This window comes from Macaca fascicularis, chromosome 7 (genome assembly GCF_037993035.2).
Source record: "Macaca fascicularis isolate 582-1 chromosome 7, T2T-MFA8v1.1".
NCBI classification, from domain to species: Eukaryota; Metazoa; Chordata; class Mammalia; order Primates; family Cercopithecidae; genus Macaca; species Macaca fascicularis.
In genome coordinates this window covers 2,465,254-2,487,577 of record NC_088381.1, presented here as the reverse complement: position 1 = coordinate 2,487,577, position 22,324 = coordinate 2,465,254, and the positions used below count along the sequence as shown (strand labels likewise).

Here is a 22,324-nt window from a genome sequence, read left to right as displayed (position 1 = left end):
TGACACCTACTGGCTTACCACATCTGGACAATGAGACGCCAGACCCTCACCCATCATGATTGCCTGATCTGCCTCCTGTTGACCAACTCCTCTTCCTTATCCCTCCCTAATTCCTGTTTTCCCATATATAAATTTTTTTTTTCCCGGATAATACATTAGGTTGGTGCAAAAGTAATCGTGTTTTTTTCCGTTAAAGGTAATAGCAAAAACTGTATATAAACCCCCAATTTTTGTTGGTCGAAGAGATGGATTTGAGACTGACCTCCCGTGTCCTCAGCTGAAGCATCTGGAGAAAGCCTTCTTCCTTGGCAACACTCACCTCAGTGATTGGCTTTCTGTGTGGCTTGTAGCCAGACCTAGACCAAACCCCTGGTATTTCAGTAACAGATTTTGGTGCTGTGATCATAAATGTGTTGGTTGTTGCAGCAGTTGGATTGTGTTTTTGGTGACTGATTGTGTATGTATCGACATAGTAATGGGAAATCAGAATTTGATAAGCTGATACTCTTTTATAATACTGTTTGACCCCAGTAATTCTTTAGAATCTGGAGAAGTTTGGGCTCCCTATGGACCTCATTTTGCTGTTCAGTGGGAAAGTGGGATGGAGTTATGTGATGATCTTCTGTAGTGCTGTTTGGCCCCAGTGATCTCTGGAGCCTGGGGAAGTTTGGCCTTTAAAAATAAAACTGGAGGCCAGATGCGGTGGCTGACACCTGTAATTCCACCACTTTGGGAGGCTGAGGTGGACGGATCACGAGATCAGGAGATCGAGACCATCCTGGCTAACACGGTGAAACCCCGTCTCTACTAAAAATACAAAAAATTAGCTGGGTGAGGTGGCGGGCACCTGTAGTCCCAGTTACTTGAGAGGCTGAGGCAGGAGAATGGCGTGAACCCAGGAGGTGGAGCTTGCAGTGAGCCGAGATCACGCCACTGCACTCCAGCCTGGGCGACAGAGCGAGACTCTGTCTCAAAAATAAATATATAAATAAAAAAATAAATAAATAAAAACTGGAAACTGCTTTACCTAAAACTGTGGTTCACAGCCTTCATTGGATTACCTATCAGAACAAATTTTAAGCATGTAAACCTGTTCGTAAACTGGTGGGTTTGTATTGCTATCTCATTGCTAGAGTTTCAAAGTAAAAGATGAAAACAGAAATGTCTTCAGAATTGTCGGCATACATTTTTGTCTGGGTTTTATATTTGTCTCTGCTAGATATTTTGAGGTGTCAGGATTTCGCACAGAAGGTTATAAAATTATAACTCAGCCAAAACAAAATGATCTTTGTTTATGTGACATTGTTTGAGAAATGGCTAATTTAGGGTTGTTGGTTTAATGAAAACAGCTGTATCTTCTGAGTTACTGGCCAAAATACCCATGTATTTAACCTTAAGGTCCTTACACAGGTGAACACCTGATATTCACATTTTAAAAAATGGTGGACAAGGAAGTAACTGCAAATGATAAGTAGCTTTGTATAATCTCAGTTCTCAGAATGAATCTAGATAAACTCTTTAAAAAATGAAAGGCTTGAGTAGATGTAAATAGAATAAATCCTGGTAGGTGAACTTTTTGTGTAATTTAAAACCTTAAAATTCTTTTGATGTTCATTGGATGTCTGGGTCATTTCTAGTCAAATGAAAATTGTGAGGAAACATTTCTATAAATTACAGAATGGTTCTCATATGGAAAATGCTAACATTTGATAGGCAGTTCAGGATTTCTTGCTTCGTAGGTTTTCACAAAATTATTATTAACAATAAGAATTACAGTGAAAAGTTTTGTATATAAAATATGCCAAAGTAGATGTGTACTTATTGAATAAAAGAATGTTTTGCTAATTCAGATTTGATCTAAAAGTTGATTCAAATTACGGTCTATGCTAAATTTTTGTCCTAAAGTAAAATGACTGGTTATTTAAAAAACGGAAAATTTATGAAAACACAGAAAGTCCAAGCATGTCTGTGTAAGGCATACATACTTTTTTGGGTTTCTCTCTATGTCTATCTTCATGCACATGCAGAGGAACTAGCAAGTTGAAAAAATTTAGATAATAATTGTTTTAAAACTAGATAGAAAATTGGAGAAGCTGGTTTAATTAACATTGGTCATAGTTAAAGCTCTTAGCGGTGATTAAAGTAAAATAAGAAGTATTGTAATGAACTACACTGGCAGTTTGACAATTCCTTTTTAATAGAGTTAAGCCTAAAGCCAGATTTAGCATGAATATACATTTCACATAAATGTTTTCATTGCTTTATTTCATACTGTACTTGCTTCTCTGCATAGATAGTATTAGCACTAACATGCTTACTGGTCACATGCCTGAAGTGAATTTCTAAATTGCACAAAATGCATAGTGGTGTTGGTGGACTTACAGATATTAATGTATATATCAGGAACAAAAAATAATGGAAGTAAAAGAATAAGGAATAGTTACATTAAACTAAAAGTGCAGCTCATCCTTCATGGTGGGCCACAAGAAGCACCCATTACAATGAAAAATGTGCTGATATTAACACTGTTAGCACTGGTTATCATTGTTCTGGAAGGTGAAAATACAAAAAAACAGAAATAAGAATAAAAACAATTGAAAATGAAGATAAAAAATCATCCTTATAAGCAATATGACTGTAAGACTAAAATAGTCAGGATTAACTAAACTGTTAAAAATAATGAAACATTAGACTGGCTAGCTATATTATTTGATAGATGCATACTTAAAGATAGTTATGTACAAATTGACCAAGAGCCTTCCCACATACCAGGGAAAGCCAGCTAGAAAAATAAAGGAGCAATAATTCTACTTCTAACAGCATCACACTTTCAAAAAGTGGAGTAAGTTTAGCAAGAAATGTGAAGTTAAAAATGGAAAGTTTAGAAGTCAATGGAGTAAATGACAAAACTTTACTGAAAGCCATAAACAAAGACATGAATGCAAACGTGCCATGCTCATGCAGGAAACATTGAATATAGTGTAGCTTTTGCTCTTGCCGAAGTAGTGCTAAATGAGCATAATTCCAACAAACAACACAAGATATACGTTTAGGAATTTGATAAAATAAATGATTCTAAAGTTAATGTGGAAGAATAAACAAGTATTGGGACAAAGAGCTAAGCATTTAAGAACAAAAAATCGGACAGTGTATGGTGACTCATGCCTGTAATCCCAGCATTTTCGGAGGCCAAGGCCTCCTGGAGGATTGCTTGAAGCTAGAAGTTTGAGACCAGCCTGGGCAACATAATAAAACCCCATCTTTACAAAAAAAAAAAAATAGCTGGGTGTGGTGGCCTGCGCCTTTGGTCACAGCTACGCAGGAGGCTGAGGCAGGAGGATCATAAGAGCCTGGGAGTTGCAGTATCAATGCACCATGATTGTGCCACTCTACTCCAGCCTGAGCAACAGAGCAAGAACCTGTGTCAAAAGAAACAAACAGGCCGGGCGCGGTGGCTCACGCCTGTAATCCCAGCACTTTGGGAGGCCAAGGCGGGTGGATCACGAGGTCAGGAGTTCGAGAGCAGCCTGGTCAACGTAGTGAAACCCCATTTCTACTAAAAATACAAAAATTAGTCATACATGGTAGTGCACACCTGTAATCCCAGCTACTTGGGAGGCTGAGGCAGGAGAATCGCTTGAACCTGGGAGGTGGAGGTTGTGGTGAGCCAAGATCATGCCACTGCACTCCAGCCTGGGTGACAGAGCGAGACTCCGTCTCAAAAAGAAAGAAAGAACAAAGAAGAGGAAAGAAAGAAAGAAAGAAAGGAAGGAAGGAAAGAAGGAAAGAAGGGAGGGAGGGAGGGAGGGGATAGCTACATCACATCCTACACCAAGATAAATTCCAAGGGATTGAACACCTAAATGGAAAATATGAAAATATAAGTACTATGGAAAGGCTAAATGGAATTCAAAGTTAACGCTCAGGCCATACTTTTTTTTTTTTTTTTTTTTTCCCCATGAAGCACTACTCTAGAATTTGGGGATGGAATAATGAACAAGACAGAAACCATTCTTTTCTCCTAGAGTTTATATTCTCATGGTGGCTTCCCCGTCATCATGGATGGGAACACTGAGTCAATAAATAAGAAATGCAATAAACTGACAGGATAATGTCAGCTCTGGGTAAGTGCTATGATAACAACCCAAAACGTAATGTAATAGAAAGTGAATGAATGATCAGCGAAGGGCTCTCCCTATGAGTGTGACAGCTGAGCAATCCTTAGTTACCTAATTACATTATCATGATGCTGAACACACAACCATCTAGACACAGAGGAGTCCGTGTCCCGCAAGGGCATGTGCAAAGGCCCGAGGATGGGGGCATGCCTGATGTTTCTAAGAGCAGAAGGGAAGTGTGCATACTGGAAGCATGATGAGGGAGGAGGAGAGGAGCAGAAAGGGAGAGGTCAGGACTGCAGGAGCCAAGTCCTCCAGCAGTGACAGGGTGCCAAGGCGAAGCTCATTTTGGAAATGGTCAGGACGCCGAGCTGCTCTCCATTTTGACAGGGGAGGCAAAGAGTGAGCAACAGATAGCTCAGGTGGGCTCTCTGTAACTCAAAGATGAAGTTTTCCAATTAAAGTGTGAAGTAATCTCATCAAATCCAAGTGAGGGGGGAGTCTGCGGAGAAGGTGAGAGAGTCCTTATAAGGAGGAGAAGAATAAAACATGCTGGGGGTGGGGAGCAGAGAAGTGTATGAGCCAGAACTTAAAGCAAGTCAGGCGATCTTCACCGGCCTTGAGAGATGAAGAAAATGGATAGATTACTTACAGTGGCCTCAGTAATAATAAATTCCAAAGCAGGTATCACAGTCCTAAAGCTAATATATACTTTATTGTTGGTGGGAGTGTAAACTGGCATAATCCCATCTGGTAAGAAATTTATCAATATGCTTTTTAGTTGGATAATTTGGGAGATGGTGACAAAACAAGGGTTTGGGAGTTAGGGACGGCTGCATAAAAATCATGCGAGCCCTAATAACTCTGTGCGTTGATATCTTTTCTGAGGAGAAAAGTATTTTAACAGAACCACTGTATAAAATAGTTACAGAATAAGATGCTAGTCAAACGAATTTGATGAGTTCATTTGAATCGTCTGATATAAGTTCTGGCTTCATCTTAATATTGCTTTCAATCTTTAAGTATAGAAATGGCAATTTTGCCAACTTAAAGCAATTTTTAGCCACAAGTGAGAACTTTATCATGTATGGTCCAACAGATTTTGCAATACACTTCTCAGGCAAAATATGGATTATGTTGTTTTGATGACTCAGCCTCAGATTCCCAGGTGCTTTTTGGAGCAAACTGAATACTATTTTGTGAACCCCCCTTGCCAACTCATAGCATCAGAGAAATGATAGGAAGATACAACATGTATGGCACGAAGAAAAGACCACATTACAAAGTATGCTTAATGATGCAAGGTGAAAAGGTCAATGACATCCGAGGTCCAAGAGACTGAAAAAGAAAGTTAGGAAAAGGGATGATAATTCTGCCTTCTTACAGACAGAAGAAAACTTCAGTGCAGCATCAAAGAAAACAGAAAAGCTGTGACTGGGACAGGACAAAGGCCCATTAGTTTCTTAGTCAGCCAAGATCTTCCTAGTTCCTTAAAAGGTTTGACTGTCCAAAGGAAACTGTCAAGGATTTACGTTTTATTTTAGGATGGCATGCCCTGTCCAGAGCGTTCTCTCCCATCACATGCTGACTTCAGCTGGTGCAGGGATCTCAGTTCACCGTCGTATTCAGCTGAGCTCAAGCTGCTAAGAAGAGCAAGCTAGTGTTAGCCCATGTTTCAAGTTCAAGGGGCTACAAGAGTCATGGGGAAAATGGCTCATGATTTAAAACAACCTTTTATCACTACAAGAATGTGATCACTCTCAAGCATCTGCATGAGTGGTCAGTGACTACTTTTGCAGAGTCATCAGAGTTAAGGATTAATGATTTCCCAGAATAAGGCTGAGTTGACGTGCAAACCTACGTCATGGACAGCTCATCTACAGCCAAAGGTCTTCATCTAGCCTAGATAAAGCAAAAGCCCACTGATGCTGTTCCCATAACGGCTGGGCATGAGTAACGAAAGAAGCCTAGAGGAGCTAAGTGGTGACTGACCTACCAGTGTAGGCCACTGCTGGACAGACAAGGCGAGAGCCAATCCCAGTGTCCAGGGGTGAGAGAAATTCAAGCTGAAGGTCTCAATGATACAGCCAGTCCAACCAGTATTTCACGCACATAATGAGTAGGAAAGCAATCTCTGTGGGCAGGACCTTCCCCAGCCGTACGTTACAAGCAGGAGAGCAGGAACAACCCCAGCTCTCTGCAAACCTTCCACCATGGGGAATTTAACTTCAGTGTTCTCAGCTGTGCCAGACCTCCTCCAGGCCAAGGCCATAGTACCCATTTACCGAAAGGATGCAAGGCATTGTTGGGTTACACACACTGGCCCACTCCTGGCCCGCCATGTCACCATCCAACCAGTGCAACAGTAAAAAGACGGGGAGGGAAGGTGGGCCTTGGGGCCAAAGAGAGGATGGAGGGTGGCTGATCCAAGTGAGCGCTCACACCTTGATTTTTATCAAAAGTCACATGTAAAATATATAAATGGTACTGAAGTTTACATAGGATAGCAAAGAATACGTGTATATGAGTTTAATGATCAGTGTTGAGACTTTTTAATTTGCTCTTTTGTCCAGAAGTTCAAATCAATCTCTAGAGCTACGTGTTTTTTAAATATCAAGGCAGAAATTTCTAGAATAGCCAATTTCTAATGAGCAGATGACATAAGTTTAGCTGCTAAACACATGAAGAATGTTGCAGTCAGTCTATACTTTGGAGATTTTCTTTATGATAGCTTATCCAGGTCTATGTAACTCCGAAGAACTGTTTCAAAAATATGATGCTGTAAATAAAGAGCTAAGGAGTATACCTATACCACGCTTGAAAAAAACCCAGCTACTTACTTAAAAATCCATTTCTTGATTTAAGAGACGTTTGAGAGGCATAATGGATATAAATTTGACTAAGGCTTTTTTAGGTTATTGTACAAAGTTTACTACTAAAGGTCCCCATGGCTTATTATTACATTATTATTTAACGTTTACATATAAACTTACAGACCAAGCAATTTTTTTTTCTTGGTTTATCTTATTCTTACCTAAAATCCAACATTTTCCAAGAGTTGGGGAATTTATGACAGAGTTTTTATGTGTATTACATAATTCTATTTTAACAGAGTTAAAGCTCTTTGCTTTTAACAAAGACATACACAGACTGACATACTCTACTTCTGGTAAAAAAAAGAAAAATAAAGAATGCAAAAATAAAGTGGAGAAAACCCAAATAGCACGTTTTGTTTAAAAAGTCAAAAATTCCTACATTAATTTTTATTGATATTTGCTTCTTTTTGCTCTTCCCCATCACACACACACGTGCACACACATACAATACACACATTACCACACAAAACACACACTACACACACATGCACAATGCACGCCAACACAATACATATCACACACACAACAAACCCAACACACACCACACACACACACACACACACAAGTACACACCACACACGTCACATACCACACACATACAAAACTCAACCCACACCCACACACACAGACTCACACGCATTTACACACACAGAGCTTCTTTCACTTCAGTTTTTTTGGGGATGGGGGCAGGTAAATGGCTCCTCGTTCTACATTTCCAAGACGTCTGAAGAGTCGGTTCGTGCAGCTGATGCACTTACCAGAACCCGAACCTTCAGAGCCTTACAACCATAGGTCTCATTTTCAGGCAAAAACAGAAAACGCTGAGAACCTCCCAAAGAAACTCCAGGCTAGACTCTCTTTCAAGGAAGACCATGGCTTGGGTGACATGTGCCGCTTACCATTAAAAACATCTGATTTTGCCAAAACCCCAAATTCTACTCTCTAAACTGTGGTTCTGAGAAAATCACTCACACGTTTCTATTTGAGGCAATGTTAAATCATTCACTCTACCCGTCTTGAGGCATGACAGTCACAGGGATGTGGATTTAAATACATACGGTTATGATTTCGCTTATAGCTGTTAGGGTCTTAGCTCGAAGGCTCTGGGTTCACACACTTTCAGATACATCTTTTCTCCAAGCTACCCACAAGTGTCCCACTCAACACCGAGAGCCACGGCTAGAGGGTCTCAAGGGCACTTTTAGGCCAAGAGTTCCAGAAGCAGACACACATACACACAAAACACTGTTCTACAACAAAGCAAACCCCAAATCAGGCAAAATCTATGCAGGGGACAGAAGGTTTTTAAGGGCACCATTTAGCAAGGTGATATTCAAAATAGTTGACCACCAGCTGGGATGGAGCCCCATGGAAAGGCTTGGCGGTTTCCAAGCAACCAGGGAAGCCCAGGGCCTCCTCACTGGGAGTCAGGAAGGCAGCCTGGTTGCCTGATTTGAGTGATTATGAGCGCTGGAGAGAGATGTTTCTCATCAGGAAACCTCTCGCTTAGTCATTCCCATAAATATTCGTGGCACTACCTCAGTAAAGCTCCGTGGAGAGTAAACCCTACAATCTGCGCAACAGACGTTTTTTTTCAACTGTGCAGACAGCTTTGAAAAAAAACTTCGCTGAAGCCACTGCAGTGTCAGGGCGATATTAATTACAGGGCTCTGTGGCTATGATACGGAAAATCCATCCTGAGGGAATCTGTGTTCTTAGACGTGGCAATCCAATTATATACAATTGATCCAAAGGTGGCTGTTTTTCAACTGCTTGATGACTATTTATAGTAACAGTAATGCCCCAAATTTTATGGTTATGAGATTTTTTTGTTTTCTGCAAAGCTTAAAGTGCTTCATAGATGCTTCCTAATTAATCTGAGGTCATTGCCTCACTTACGATAATCATCTCAAGTGAGATATTCCACACCCATGCACCATGCAACAGCAAAATTGGCCCTGAAGAGGCACACAGACCTGAGCCCATACAGCACTGTCCCATCAGGGTGAAGGCGGATCATGCGGTTTTTCACTGTCACTCCATGCACAAATGACTTTTTGTCATTTAAGAAATATGTGTCGGGCACCCATAGCTGGTCAGCCACTCGATTGTCAAGCGTGAGGTTGAGAGGGATCCCAGAATAGGCGAGCCTTTTATCTCTCCAATATTGTTGAAAATACATGGTTAAGGTATAATCCTGGGGGGAAAAGAAAAGAAAGAAAGTTAGTTTGTACTCATCCACAGGCGTATTTCCTCCACGATCAGCCAAATTCAGGTTGCAATCTAGGCTCTACAGCCAATAACCAGGAGAAATGGATGTCATTTTTATGCAGGATAGGAAGCAATGGCTGCTTTCTTGTGAATGCAAATACCAGCTTTAATAGGGACACGAATCTGTGTGTGTCACGTATAGACGTCCTCTGTTTTACTTAGGTAAGAAGCAGACTAGACAAACTGGCATTTAACAGATAACAGCATAGAAATAAAGGGGAAAAAGTCATTGTAAAATCAGATTGCTGGCGGGGAACTAGATTGTTCCCATGGATGTTCCCTCTCCCAGCAGGCAGACAGGTGCTTTAACCACCCACGACAGATGAGCTCTGTCTACAAACTCTCTCTCTGCAATTTGAGCCACTTTCCTCTGGTGCTGCCCTCCACGAGGGTTATAAACACAAACCCGCCATAAACATCCTCCGCAGACGCCAGGGCCTGTGGGAGGTCTCCATGCCCTACCTATCGTACTTCTGTTTTCCTCCAGCTTGCCGTGGCCATTTCTACATTAAGCGGACCATAGAATCACCTGGAGATGATGAGCTATTCACCTGGGGAAAATGGGACCCTGAGGTCAAAGCAGGATATGGGAGGTGGAAGACAGACGGGGCCATGGTGTTGTCCACAGTCTTGCCCACAAAATTACCAAATGTCTACGTGATGGTTCTGCTTTTGTTTTGCCAAAGCAGTTAGTTCAGTGAGAACAAAGTGGAAAAAAAGACGAATCAGAGGCTAGACATGGGGGAACAAAAGAAATTCTCTTTTTGTTGGGGGCAATCACCATTCAGTTCTAGAATGACCAAGTCTAAAACTCTGGTGATATTCACAGGACATTTCGAACCACTCTGTGGAAGGATACAAGCTGGAAAATCAAAAGTTAGGAGGTAAATTCTCCAACCACGGAGGGAAAAAAATCGCTGCCATTCTGCACAAGCCGCGTTCTGAGTTCACACCCTCTAAGATCATGTCTGTAAACATCCTCATCACCTGTAGGCAGCGAGGGGTGGAGAGCTAATCAGCTGAAGAATCCAGCCTAGACACAGCCTCCTGACAACCCTTCCAGTGTTCTCTTTGCTTCTCACAGGGCAGTTCACGGTGTTGCTAACCGATGACTGTCTATGGCTGCTCTCGGTAGTGCTGGAATACAGAGGCTTAGAGACGGATAGGGGACATGGGTTTGTCTTCAGGTGCTTGCCACAAGAGGGGGAAACAAAACCAGCTTGTACTATAGCACTATAAACAAAATACATTTTTAAGCTTCGAGTCTCATAAAAATTAAGAGTAGAAGGAAAGGCAAGAAAGTCCAAATAGGCTGGACAGTCTTTAGAGAGGCCTTGTCTTCAACTGAAGGAGAGGCAGCATTGAAGCAGACGAAAAGAAGCAGGCATTTTTCTCCCCAGACACGTTTGTAGGCAGAGCTCTGTGCCTAGTAATAACCTGTGGGGGCCCTCACCACCACCACCAATGGAAGATTCTCACAGAGCAGATGGCACTAAAGATAAGCCTCGGCTAGGCAGACAGCACACAGGGCACATCGAAAACACACAGGCCGTTGCTTTTAAGGGCCTGATGAAAAAGCCTGTGGAGTGCAGTTTGGCTGGAATGCTGGGTTTATGGGGAGAAGAGAGCAGAGCGATGGGTCGGGCTAGACCCCAGGGCAGTGACCAGAAGGTGGAAACTAGAATGCCACCTTCGCAGCCAATGAAAGCCATGGACAGTTTCCATGGAGCAGAGAGTCATGACCAAGAGTATTAACCGTGTCTTTTATTTCTGTATTCTGATGCTTGGATCTGCGACCCTGTGGACCTTGGAGGGAGGGCCCCTTCCAGGGCTGGCTAACTCCTAGAGATGGTAAACAACTCTCCTAGGAATGTAGCTTTCACATACAAACCAACCAGTCCAAAACCCACACCCCAGCCACCTCTTTTGTTTGTTTTTACAGTCCAGAGGTCTTTTATTTTTTATACCTATTATGCCATAAATTCACAGGGCATAGATTTCAGCGGCTAAGACTCCAACCTCCTCTTTTACTGAGCTTGCACTTCTGGGGTCCCTATCACCCGCCTAAACTGCCCCAGGTCCAGGTACTGGACAACTAAAGACAGCCCCTGTGCCCCATGGGCCTGAAATTATTTAAACCGGCCAATTCTGAGCCTGCTCCCCCCGTGCCACCCATTCCTTCCCAGCAACCACAATAAAGGCATTTCCCCTCCCTCTGCTGCCTGACCCACCCTGGCGCCCCCAGAACAGCCCCCATGGCATGGTGTGGCTCCCCGCTGCCCCGGAACTGGGAGGAACACACTCTTCTCAATGGCAGTCGTCTCCTGATCTGTCGGCCTTGCCTGACCTAAATAATAATAAAACCTCCATCTTAAAACACAAAGCCACTTGTGAGGAAAACTAGCGTAGCAATGGTGAGTTCAAGGGGTAGAGGGGATGGCGTGCAGGGGCCTCTGAGGAGCGGACAGTGCTGAGTGGTGGGTAAAGCAAAGGCCTGAAAGGTTCTCGGACACTGGGCTGATGCGGAACATCAGGAAGAGAATGCACCTTCCCAGGGCATGTTCCGCCCCTTCATCACCACTACCTTTCGCTGGTGTGGGTGGTGCGCTGGAACTGAGGCGTGCGAAGCTGTGGTTTCACAACAAAAGGACACGTGTTAGCAGTGGCAACCACAGGGTTTCTCTACTATCACCCTCCATGTGACATTCGTGTTGAAATAGAAGTTTCCCTTGTTTCTTTCTTTACTCCTAACCCCGCATCCTTAACGCCTGAGTCGCGATGTCTGGCGCCCTTCTCAGAGCCCCTCTGGATGGGCTTGCACGAGGCTTGCCACGAGAAGGGAGAGAACTCGTCCGTCAGCCCTGGGAGCCAGCTGTCACTCACAGCCTGACAGCTTGGGCTCCGCGCCTTATTTTGGACTGTGTCACTCTCCGCACCATCAGCGGCGCCTCTCAGTTTGGGTCTGGGTCTCGGGTGTTTGCTGAGGTGACTTGAGTGGACTAGGGGGTAAGAGCTTAGGTAACAGCAGGAGGGAAAAGCTGGTATGTAAATCCAAACCCGCTGCATGTGATCAGCCATGTATGGCAAGGACTATCACATCAGTGGGGGCACAAATCAGTGTCCTCCTTCTTTTCTGGGATACTTACTAGCTGGCAAAGAAAGGGAAGGGGATGGTGGAAAGGTCCAAGCCTCCCTCCACTCTCGTGCAGCTGTGAGTAGCAAATGCAGGGTTCTCCTGTTCTGGGGGCCACGGTGCCGCCCCTTGTGACACGCAGTGGTGAGCACTGAGCCAGGAACAGCGGGCAGCCGCTTGTGTGCATGATCCTTCAGCAAACTCCAGGCCCCGTGCTGCCTAGCACCTCATTTAACTACGAAGCAGGTATTATAATTATTATCCTATATCGATGAAGTAACAAAAATTGAAGAGCTGAAGTAACTTGCTCCTCATCCGCTCCCTCCACTCCCTCAAACACAAGTAACCCGGGACAGCGGGACTTGAAGTTCGGGCCACCTCCCTTCAGGGCCTGGCTCTCAATGTGGAAGCTCCAAGGGGTGGGAGCTAAACAGTTCCTCATAATAAAGGGGAGTGAGCTTGGCAGGGTGGCGCTTTGAAAGGATGTCCCTGAGCATGGACAGTCAGGTCATGCAGGGGTTCTTCAAAGAGAGTAATCAGAACTCCGGCACCACCAACTCCTCCTTCCACGCCCAACCCATCACCAAACATTTAGCATAGTTGCTACAGAAAAATGCTTTGTAAAAGTATCCTTTCCTTCAATGCATCCCAGGGAAGTTACCAATTTTTACATTTGCAGTGATGTGGCATGAACCAAAGAGAAGAGCACAGTCACAAAGAGATGGAATTTGCATGGGATGCAGTGTCTGTCAGAATTTGAATTCCAAGCCCGTCTGCAGAAACGGAAGATCCTTTAGACTTTAAAAGCTCCAAGGATTAAAGGAATATTGGCTGTGGGGAGCAGAGGGGACACTGGACTCCTCACAGAACATGAAATGGAAATTAAGCCTTTGTTCTTTAACCTTAATTAAAGGCTCGAGGTGGACTCAGGTGATGTCTGGGTACAAAAATAAGAAATGACTGGGAAGGGTGGAGCTTCTCAAAGAAGAGCCAAGCTGGCCATTCTGGGGCAGGGTGGGTCCGTTGCTGTGGTTCCTGCTGGCTGACAAGGGGTTGGGGAGGTAGCAGTGGACACCAAATGAGACAGATAGTTGATACCATTTACAGAAGCAGCTTGCGTCCTCCACCAATTGAGTTGCTACCGTTCCCTCTTTTGCCAGACCCCCAGGATGCACAAGAAAATATCTGTATCACCAGATACAGGCTTGCCTTACTTTACGGTGCTTCACAGATATTGCATTTTTAACAAATCGAAGGCTTGTGGCAACCCAGCGTTGAGCACGTAAGTCGATCAGCACTGTTTTTCCAACAGCATATCCTCACTTCATGTCTCTGGGTCATATTTCAGTAATTTTCACAAGATTTCAATCTCAGTATTTCATTATTTTTATATTGGTTATGGTGACCTATAATCAGGGACATTTGATATTACTATTATTATCGCTGTGGGGCACCAGGAATAGCACCCACGTAAGACAGCAAACTTACCGTACAGATGTTGTGTGTCCTCTGACTGATCTACCAACTGAATCTTAACCCTGTATCTCTCCCTCTCTTTGGGCCTCCCTATTCCCTGAGACACAACGATATCAAAATGAGGCCAGTTAATAATCCTCCAATGGCCTCCAAGGCTTCAAGTGCAAGGAAGAGTCACCCATCTCTCACGGTAAATGAAAAACTAGAAATGATTAAGCTTAGTGAGGGAGCAGGTCAAATGATTGATGTGCAAAAACGTTTTATAGGCCTAATGTTAGGCCTTTTCTACCAGTTAGCCAAATTGTGAATGCAAATAAAAAGTTTTAGTAGGAAATTCAAAGTGCTACTCCAGTGAATGGTAAGAAAGTCAAACAGCCTTATTGCTGATATGGATAGAATATCAAACCCACCACAACATTCTCTTAAGTCAAAGTTTAATCTAAGGCAAAATCCTAACTCTCTTCAATTCTTTAAAGGCTGAAAGAGGTAAGGCAGCTGCAGAAGAAAAGTTAGAAGACAGGAGAGATTGATTCATGAGGTTTAAGCAAGGAAGCCATTTCCATAACATAAACGTGCAAGGTGAAGGAGCAAGTGCTGATGGAGAAGCTGCAGCAAGTTATCCAGAAGATCCTGCTAAGATCACTGATGAAGGTGGTTACACTCAACAAAAGGTTTTCGTGTAGACTTTGGAAGAAGTCTTTTCTAATGGAAGAAGATGCCATGTAGGGCTTTCATAGCAAGACAGAAGTCAATGTTTGGCTTCGGAGCTTCAAAGGACAGGCTGACTCTCTTGTTAGGGGCTAACTGTAGCTGCTGACTTTACGTTGAAGCCAATGCTCACCGACCCTTTTGAAAATCCTAGGGCCCTTAAGAATTATGCTAAGCTACTCTGCCTATGCTCAATAAATGCAACAATAAAACCTAGGTGTCAACACATATTTACAAAACTGAATATTTTCAACCCACAGTTGAGACCTTCTGCTCAGAAAAAAACATTCCTTTCAAAATGTTACTGCTCATTTTCAATGCCCCTGGTCACTCAAGAGCTCTAATGGATATGTACAAAGAGATGGATGCTGTTTTCAAGTCTGCTAACACAACATCCGTTCCGCAGCCCATAGATCAAGGAGAAGCTGACTTTCAAGCTTTATTATTTAAGAAATACATTTCATAAGGCTATAGCTGCCATAAACAGTGATTCTTTTGATGGATCTGGGCAAACCAAACTGAAAACGTTCTGGAAAGGACTCACCATTCCAGATGTCAGTAAGAACACTCATGATTTATCGGAGGAGGTCAAAATATCAACACCAACAGGAGTTTGGAAGATGTGGATTCCAGCCCTCATGGATGACTTTGAGGAGTTCGAGTCATTGCAGATGCGATGGGAACAGCAAGAGAACTAGAAGTGAAACTTGACGATGTCCCTGAATTTCTGGAATCTAATGATTAAACTTGAATGAATGAGGGGTTGCTTCCTATGGATGAGCAAAGCGTGGTTTCTTGAGATGGAATCTACTCCTGGTGAGGATGTTGTGAACATTGTTGTAATGACAACAAAGGATTTAGAATATTACATAAACTTAGTTGATAAAGCAGTGGCAGGGTTTGAGAGGATTGACTCCAATTTTGAAAGAAGTTCTACTGTGGGTAAAACGCTACCAAACAGCATCCAATGCTGCAGATAAATCTTTCATGAAATGGTCAAAGTAATACATTTCATTGTTGCCTTATTTAAAGAAACTGCCAGAGTTTTCAGCAACCACCACCCTGATCAGTCAGCAGCCATCAACACTGAGGCAAGACACTCCACCTGCAAAAAGATCATGACTCTCTGAAGGCTCAGATGATTGTTAGCATTTTTCGCAACACAGTATTTTTAATTAAGGTATGTACATTTTATAGACACGTTATTGGACAGTTAATAGACTACAATACAGTGTAAACATAACTTTTATATATCTTGGGAAACCAAAAAATTTGTGACTCACTTCATGATATTTGCTTTACAGCAGTGGTCTGGAACAGAACCTGAAGTATCTCTGGAGGTGTACCTGTATTTACTCAATTATTCAGAAAATGTTTATTGAGTGCTTACCGCCTGCTAGACAACTTGAGGGAGGCGAAGATGAACTACAGCCACTATGGGCCCTAAGGGACTGGCCATGTGGCAGACACAATAATTGCAGGTTCCAAGAATTCAAAAGCAATCTAGGTTAAGTGCCATCCTAAACTCGAAGGGATATGGTAATCAGAAAAAGCCACTTCTGGGAAGGATGACTACAGATGAATTCCTGGACAAACAACCATCTGCTCTGAACCTAGAAGTAAAAGATTCAGCTATGTGAAGGGCAGGGGGGCTGCCCCTGGAGGGCCAGTCGTGGGTATGGACATCTGGACGAAGCAGCTCCTGATATCAACTTACCCCACACAGCTATTTTCACAAAAAAGCAGTGCCACAGGGCGAGGCAGAGGAGACAGCTCCACAGGGTGAACCTCACCTTCTACCTAGGTTGGTGACCCCCTAGGGTAGCTGACGGAGCCCTAGAGAGAAGAAAGGGGGCCAGCAGAGGCCTGAAACGGCAGTCCTCAAACAGAGGCTCTGAGGCCTTGGAAATCAGAGCTGGGAGGTGTGGGGGATCAGGTGCAAGAGCGTCCCCACTCCTTGTTACTCTGCAGAGAGCCCGCGTCCCCGACTTTCACCGCTTGTCTGGTAGCTGGCCCACATGGGGACCCGAAGGAGTCTCCTGGTATCCCGGTGCTGAGGTCCCAAAGACCCCGAGAGCCTCCGCCAGGCTAACCCAAGTCGTAACTGTTGCTTCTTCTCCATCTCTGCTCTTTACAGGGGAGGCCAACGCTGGGGGAGGCACAGGGGTGCAGTGTGGGGAGCAGCAGCTGCCTGGAGGCGCAGGGCTTTGCGAAGCAGAGGCAACCAGGGGCGGGGCCTGCGGAGGAGGGCAGCTCCAGGAAGCGGGCCCCGGGCGGGAGGAGGCGTGGCCCGGGGCGGGAGGAGGCAAGGTCTGTGGCTCGAGGGGCGTGGCCCCTAGCGGAAATGACGTGGCCCAGCTCCCGTGCCTGGCCGGCAGGCTCCTCCCCCTGCGCTGTGCGCGGTGCGCCCTGCGGCTGCGTGGTGGGGAACCTCGTCCTGGGAGGGTGGACCTGATTAGCTCAGCACACACTCGGGAGACACAGGCTGAATCCTGGCACTGGCCCTTGGCTGTGGCACAGCCAGCATTATCAGCACCTCTAGACCGAATGTGTTGGCAGGAGGAGGAGGAGGAGCGGGTATTGGTGGAGAGGTCAGAGCTTGCGGAAATCGCTTCCAGTGCGGTTGCAGAGACACAGCCCCGTGTCCAGGGGATGCAGAAGCGTCCTGGGCTGTGGGTGGGCCCCACAGACCCAAGGTGGTAACACTCAACTTCTCACATCACCGAAATCTTCAGCCCTGGTGCAGCTTCTAAGCTCACCGAGCCCCTTCTGGTTATAATTCGATGTAACCTGACTTTAGCAAACTACACTGTTAGTAAGAGTTGAGATTTATAGCCATTCAAGCATTTATAAAATATCCCTCCTGTAAATTAATTAAGACACAATGAATGTGTGTGCACCAATAGTCACTCAACTTATTTTGTTAGCAGGTGTCTCCACAGCCCTGGGCACCCTGAGAACGTTTGGCTTCTGGTTAAGGTGCAGCGCCAGTCCTGAGATGGGGCTGGCCCTGGATGGATACAGTACTCGGAAGGCTCTAGGTATAGGAAATCAGATGTCCCGGCGCCCACCAACCCTCCACGACCTCTGCCACCCCACTTACTCAGCGGTTCAACCCCAAACCCTCACCAGGGGAGGCCGCTGGGGAAGCCCATGTGGAGAAATTATCCCTGGACTCCTGCATTCCTAGGCCAGGCTCCCGGAGGTAAGGCTGTTTCCTCTGGGTGGGCAGGAGCCCAGGGCACCTGCAGAGACCTTCTGGGCCCCTGCTCTACCCAGTCCCTCCGTACCTGAAACAGCTGTCCACAGAAGGGAAAGCTGCCAGCACCTCCAGTTATACCGTGACAGGTTCCTGTGGACATGGAGGCCCTGGGATATGGGAGTTAATGGAGAGTGCTCAGGCAGTGAGGAGGAAAGCACAAGGGAATCGTCCAGTCCACTGGGAACTGGACCTCTCTGGAGTATGCTGTATACATGTGAGTTGTTTTGCTGAATTATAGTTAGTTTGAACTATTGTAGTTTGTCAAAATCATTAGATGTCTTGAATACCTTTCTTTCTCTTATGAAAGCCTTCTGAAGAACTTAGAATCAGCATGAAGAAATATTCGAGTAAGAATTGCATTCACAACAAAGGGTCTTTCTTAAAAACAGGGTCTTTCTTAAAAACAGAACCTTTCTTTAAAAAAGGGGTCTTTCTTAGAAACTTTGCAAACAAAATCCCTTGAATTAAAAAGTTATTTATTCATCTTGGTTTATTTCAGGGATCATAAAGCCCTTTGATAATCTAATGAAATCAGGGGCCCTCTCCACAGACAATACAGTCTCTCGGGATTGGTGTGTGTATCAAACAGCACAAACCCTGAAGTTCATGGGATGCGTGTTTTACAAGCTCAAATTGCTTTCAATACTAGTGGGTAGAGTTCTGCAAATTTGTAATTCATTTGTTTAGGATGTGTGCAATGTTTTCCTATTGAAAAAAATATGACAAAAAGGGTTGTTAGGTTTCACTCCAGATTATCAATTTCACGCAAAGGTTAAGAGGCCATGGTTCCTGGTGAGACACCAGGACTAGCCCAGGCTCCCTGTTTTGGAGCCACAGTGCTGCTGGGAGGTGAGGAAAGTATTGCTGGACCTAGAAGCTGTAGAGGAAGCCCTGAGTGCTGGGAGCAGGCATTCTGGAATATGAGCCACCCACGAGTCAAGCATTTATACATAGTGACTGTCCTTTCAAAATCTCCTGAGAATATACAAGCAGCAGCAACAACCAACCAAAATGAAACCTCAGCTCATCTTTAGGTGTATAATTCAGGCAGCTCAGATGAACTGCAGTAAGACATATAAACACCAAAGTTTCTTCCTGCTTGTGCAAATCTCTTGGCACTTATCACATGAAAATGACAAGAATACACATTTGAAAGTGGAAATATTGCTCATTATTCTGCAATTAAGTAATTGACTACATTCCTTAGCACAGGAAATGAAGAAAAAATTTACTATCCCTGAGAAGGAAATGCAATTTCTAAACCAAATTTAAATATTTAACTGCAGCTGTGAAAACCACAGGACACCTGCATTTGCATCTGGTTCAGCAAGTTTATGATACAAAACCTTGCAGGTAAGTTGTTCTCAGGTCAGGGAAGATGGAAAATTGTTTTGAGAAGCTTACATAAGCCCTAGGTGGTGGTGACTTCCTTTGCAGTAATTCCTACAAGGAAGGTTAGGCTGAGGGAATTGGCACTTTTGTTAACAAAATTTATTTAGGAAATTCCAATCTATTCCATTTAATGACCAAGAACTGAGTATCTAACATTACAACCAACTCTCCTCTGACAACAGACTTCGATGGTATCTAGCTTTCCATTCGCTGACTCTATTTGATGTTTAATAATGAAACAGCTTCCTTCTCTGCCTCCCTCCATCTTGCTTTAAGCATTGATTATCTAGCATAAGCCAAGAACCATGCTTAGTGTTAGGGATCCAGAGATAAGGAAGACAGAATTGATACCTCCATAAAGCTCACTATCTAGTGGGGAGAAAGAAAAATGGATCCAAGTACATTTAGAGTGATTAGGAGAAGCAGCTTTGGAAGCAAACGTGCCCAAGTCTCAAGTCGGCCTCCCATTGGCCCAGCCAGTGACAGGCGACCTCACTGTCCTATGGCTGTCACTGGATGTGTGAAGCCTGCCAGCCACACAATCTGAAGTCCTTAGCAGGGGGAGGACATGGTGTGCTGAGTTAAGTGTACAGCAATACAAAAGAAGTGTGTATGTAAGGGTCCTCTCACTAAGCCTAGGGCTGGCAGGAGAGGAGTCCAGTTACTGAGGCTTTTCAGCCTTTATACCTGCCCAAAGGCAGAGTGTGCATTTATGCACCTCAATGCTGAATGTAGTCAGATGAAGTAGTCACCTCTGTATGAAATCTGAAAGGGCTCGTGAAAAGAGATGTAAGTCTCCCAGGCCCCTAAAGCCATCTGAGAAGCTGGCGTAGGATAGGAATTATTTTGAAAATGTTTTTCTTTATAAGTCTAAAAAGATACTTTTCTGGAGTCAAGTAAGTTTGAAAAGCAAAATGATTGCACTGACCTACATTCAAAGGACAAATAAATTGTACTGTGAGAAGAATCTGGAGAATTCAACCTAAGCCAGTGAGAACCAGGGAAATGTAAGAGAGATGCCCTTCACTAAATAAACTCTTTATGCAGGTGCTGGTTTGCCGATGGTGTGGGGTGTGGTGGAGCAAAATGTGTCAGACTCACTGGGTGACACCCTTGCCATGTGCCTTACTTGGGAAAGTTATCTAATTGTTCTGAGCCTCAGCAACCTCTTGTGTAAAAATGAAACTAAAAATGCTCCTTTTGCAAAAGTGCTGTAGCCATTAATTGATCTAACGATGCTTAACACAGTGCTGGACTCACAACAGGCATTTGGAAAATTCTACCTTCTCTTGTCTCAAAAGCAGGGCCAGTCACCCCTGAAAGAAGACTCTCCAGAACCGAATGAAAAAGGACCCTCTTCATTAGCTGCCCCCAGCCCCACTGTTCCACAGCAAGTACACACCAAACCACAAAGGAAAATGTGCTTGTTTTCCTGAGATGCGGGTGAAGAAATCTCAGTCCAATGGTGTAGAATTCCCAATCCTATCTGGAGCAGGCTTCACCCTTTGCTCTCAAATCCCAAGTTTCATTGACTACTCAATATCCAAATGTAATACAAGCTTGTTTCCTGAAATGTATCCGGTCACGAGCTTTTTTCCATAAAACATTTTTTTCTGCTGTGAATTACTTTGAAGTTACAAATTAAAATTAAACACAAATTTGTAAAATAGCTACAGTGCTAATCAAAATGAAAACACCACCAGCCATCCTACTGCCGCTGACCCTGACAGCCACCCTTCCAGTGCTCCAGGGCTCACCTCCCACCCACCCTCTCTTCCCTGTGCCTTTAGAAAACCCCATCCTATAATCAAGTGATTCCTCCATATAAGGAACTTTTCAATAAACATTCCCTCTGCAGCCCCCTTTAGTTGTAAGTTGGTGACCTACTGTAGCCTTTTTTTGGGGAGGTTACTTCTTCTACCAAACTGGGCACCAAGGAGCTAAGGGAGGGGAGCACCCTGTTTCCCACTCCTGATCAGCCTCTGGGTCTTCGTTCTTCCCCTGCTGTCCCTGGCCCATTCTGCTTCCCTGGGATTTGGATGCACTGATCCCACTGCCTTCTGAACCTTTCCATCCAGATGCTCCACATGCAACCCAAGATCGCCATGTCCAAAATTAACTCACTGTCTTCCTGCCTCAAATGTGTTCGCCCACCCACCCACGCACCCACTCAACCCCACCTACACCAGAAGCAGTATACCAGCCTCTTCTTTCATTCTCACCCTAACCTCCAACAGTCACTCAGCCACTGTGTTCTACTGTAACTAGTTCCTAAAAGTCTTCCATCTCTAGAATGGGATCATGAGGTCAGCTGCAGTGCTGAGGGCTGGAGGGTTTCCACTGATGTCGCCGTGGCAACGGATTAGCGGATGAGTGCCTAGACTCACAAATTGCATCCCAGAAGCAGGCTTACCCATGGTGGCTAGAGTATGGAGGTCAAATACCAGACCTCAGACATGTTCTGGGTTAAACAGAATAATATAGGGAATGACCAGATGTCTCACACTCTATAGGGGGGAAGATGTTCCAACCAACACAATATTATATGAATGAACTTCTGGAATGTGCTGGTAAACGACAGAGTCATTGCATACTCTCCTTTATTTTAAACAGGTATTTATCTGAACAATACTCACTACTTATGTATATATGTGTTTGTGTATGTATTGTCTCTCTAAATGTATGTATACATTTAGAGAGAAAAAACTTTAAAAAATTATATATATATATATATATAAAAGATAATCTCTAAAGATTAGATAATTTTCCCAAGTAAGAGAGAGGAAGAGAGAAAGACCTTATATGTTGAAACATATGGTTACTAATCAGAGCCATAGTTTTATTTTGCAGCAACTGTCTTCAGTTAAGAGAATTCCCAAAGGGAATGCAATGACTCCCAACGATATTCTTCCAAAGATGCTCTGAGAACTGGCTGTGAAAAACATCCATATTGCTTGGACAAGGCACCCTCAATCTCCATATTTCAAAGCTACTTGAACTGGGTGAACATTGCCCCTGGAGACTGGTGAGTGATTCATCCCCATTCTGACTGTGTGACGTGTATCAGGCTGGATGATCCATGCCTCTG

At 44.1% G+C, this 22,324-nt stretch overlaps 1 protein-coding gene across 3 annotated transcripts in view; it reads right to left on the bottom strand.

Annotated features, from left to right (window-relative positions):
- Positions 1–22,324, bottom strand: part of GABRB3 (gamma-aminobutyric acid type A receptor subunit beta3) — a 227,362-nt gene that overhangs the window by 65,183 nt on the left and 139,855 nt on the right. For 2 of the 3 annotated variants that reach the window (XM_005559021.4, XM_005559020.5), the window contains exon 4: positions 8,971–9,191. The exons of the other annotated variant lie outside the window; for it this stretch is intronic. In XM_005559021.4, the coding sequence (XP_005559078.1) occupies positions 8,971–9,191 (221 nt within the window). The remainder of the gene's footprint in view (positions 1–8,970; positions 9,192–22,324) is intronic. 3 annotated transcript variants of the gene reach the window in all.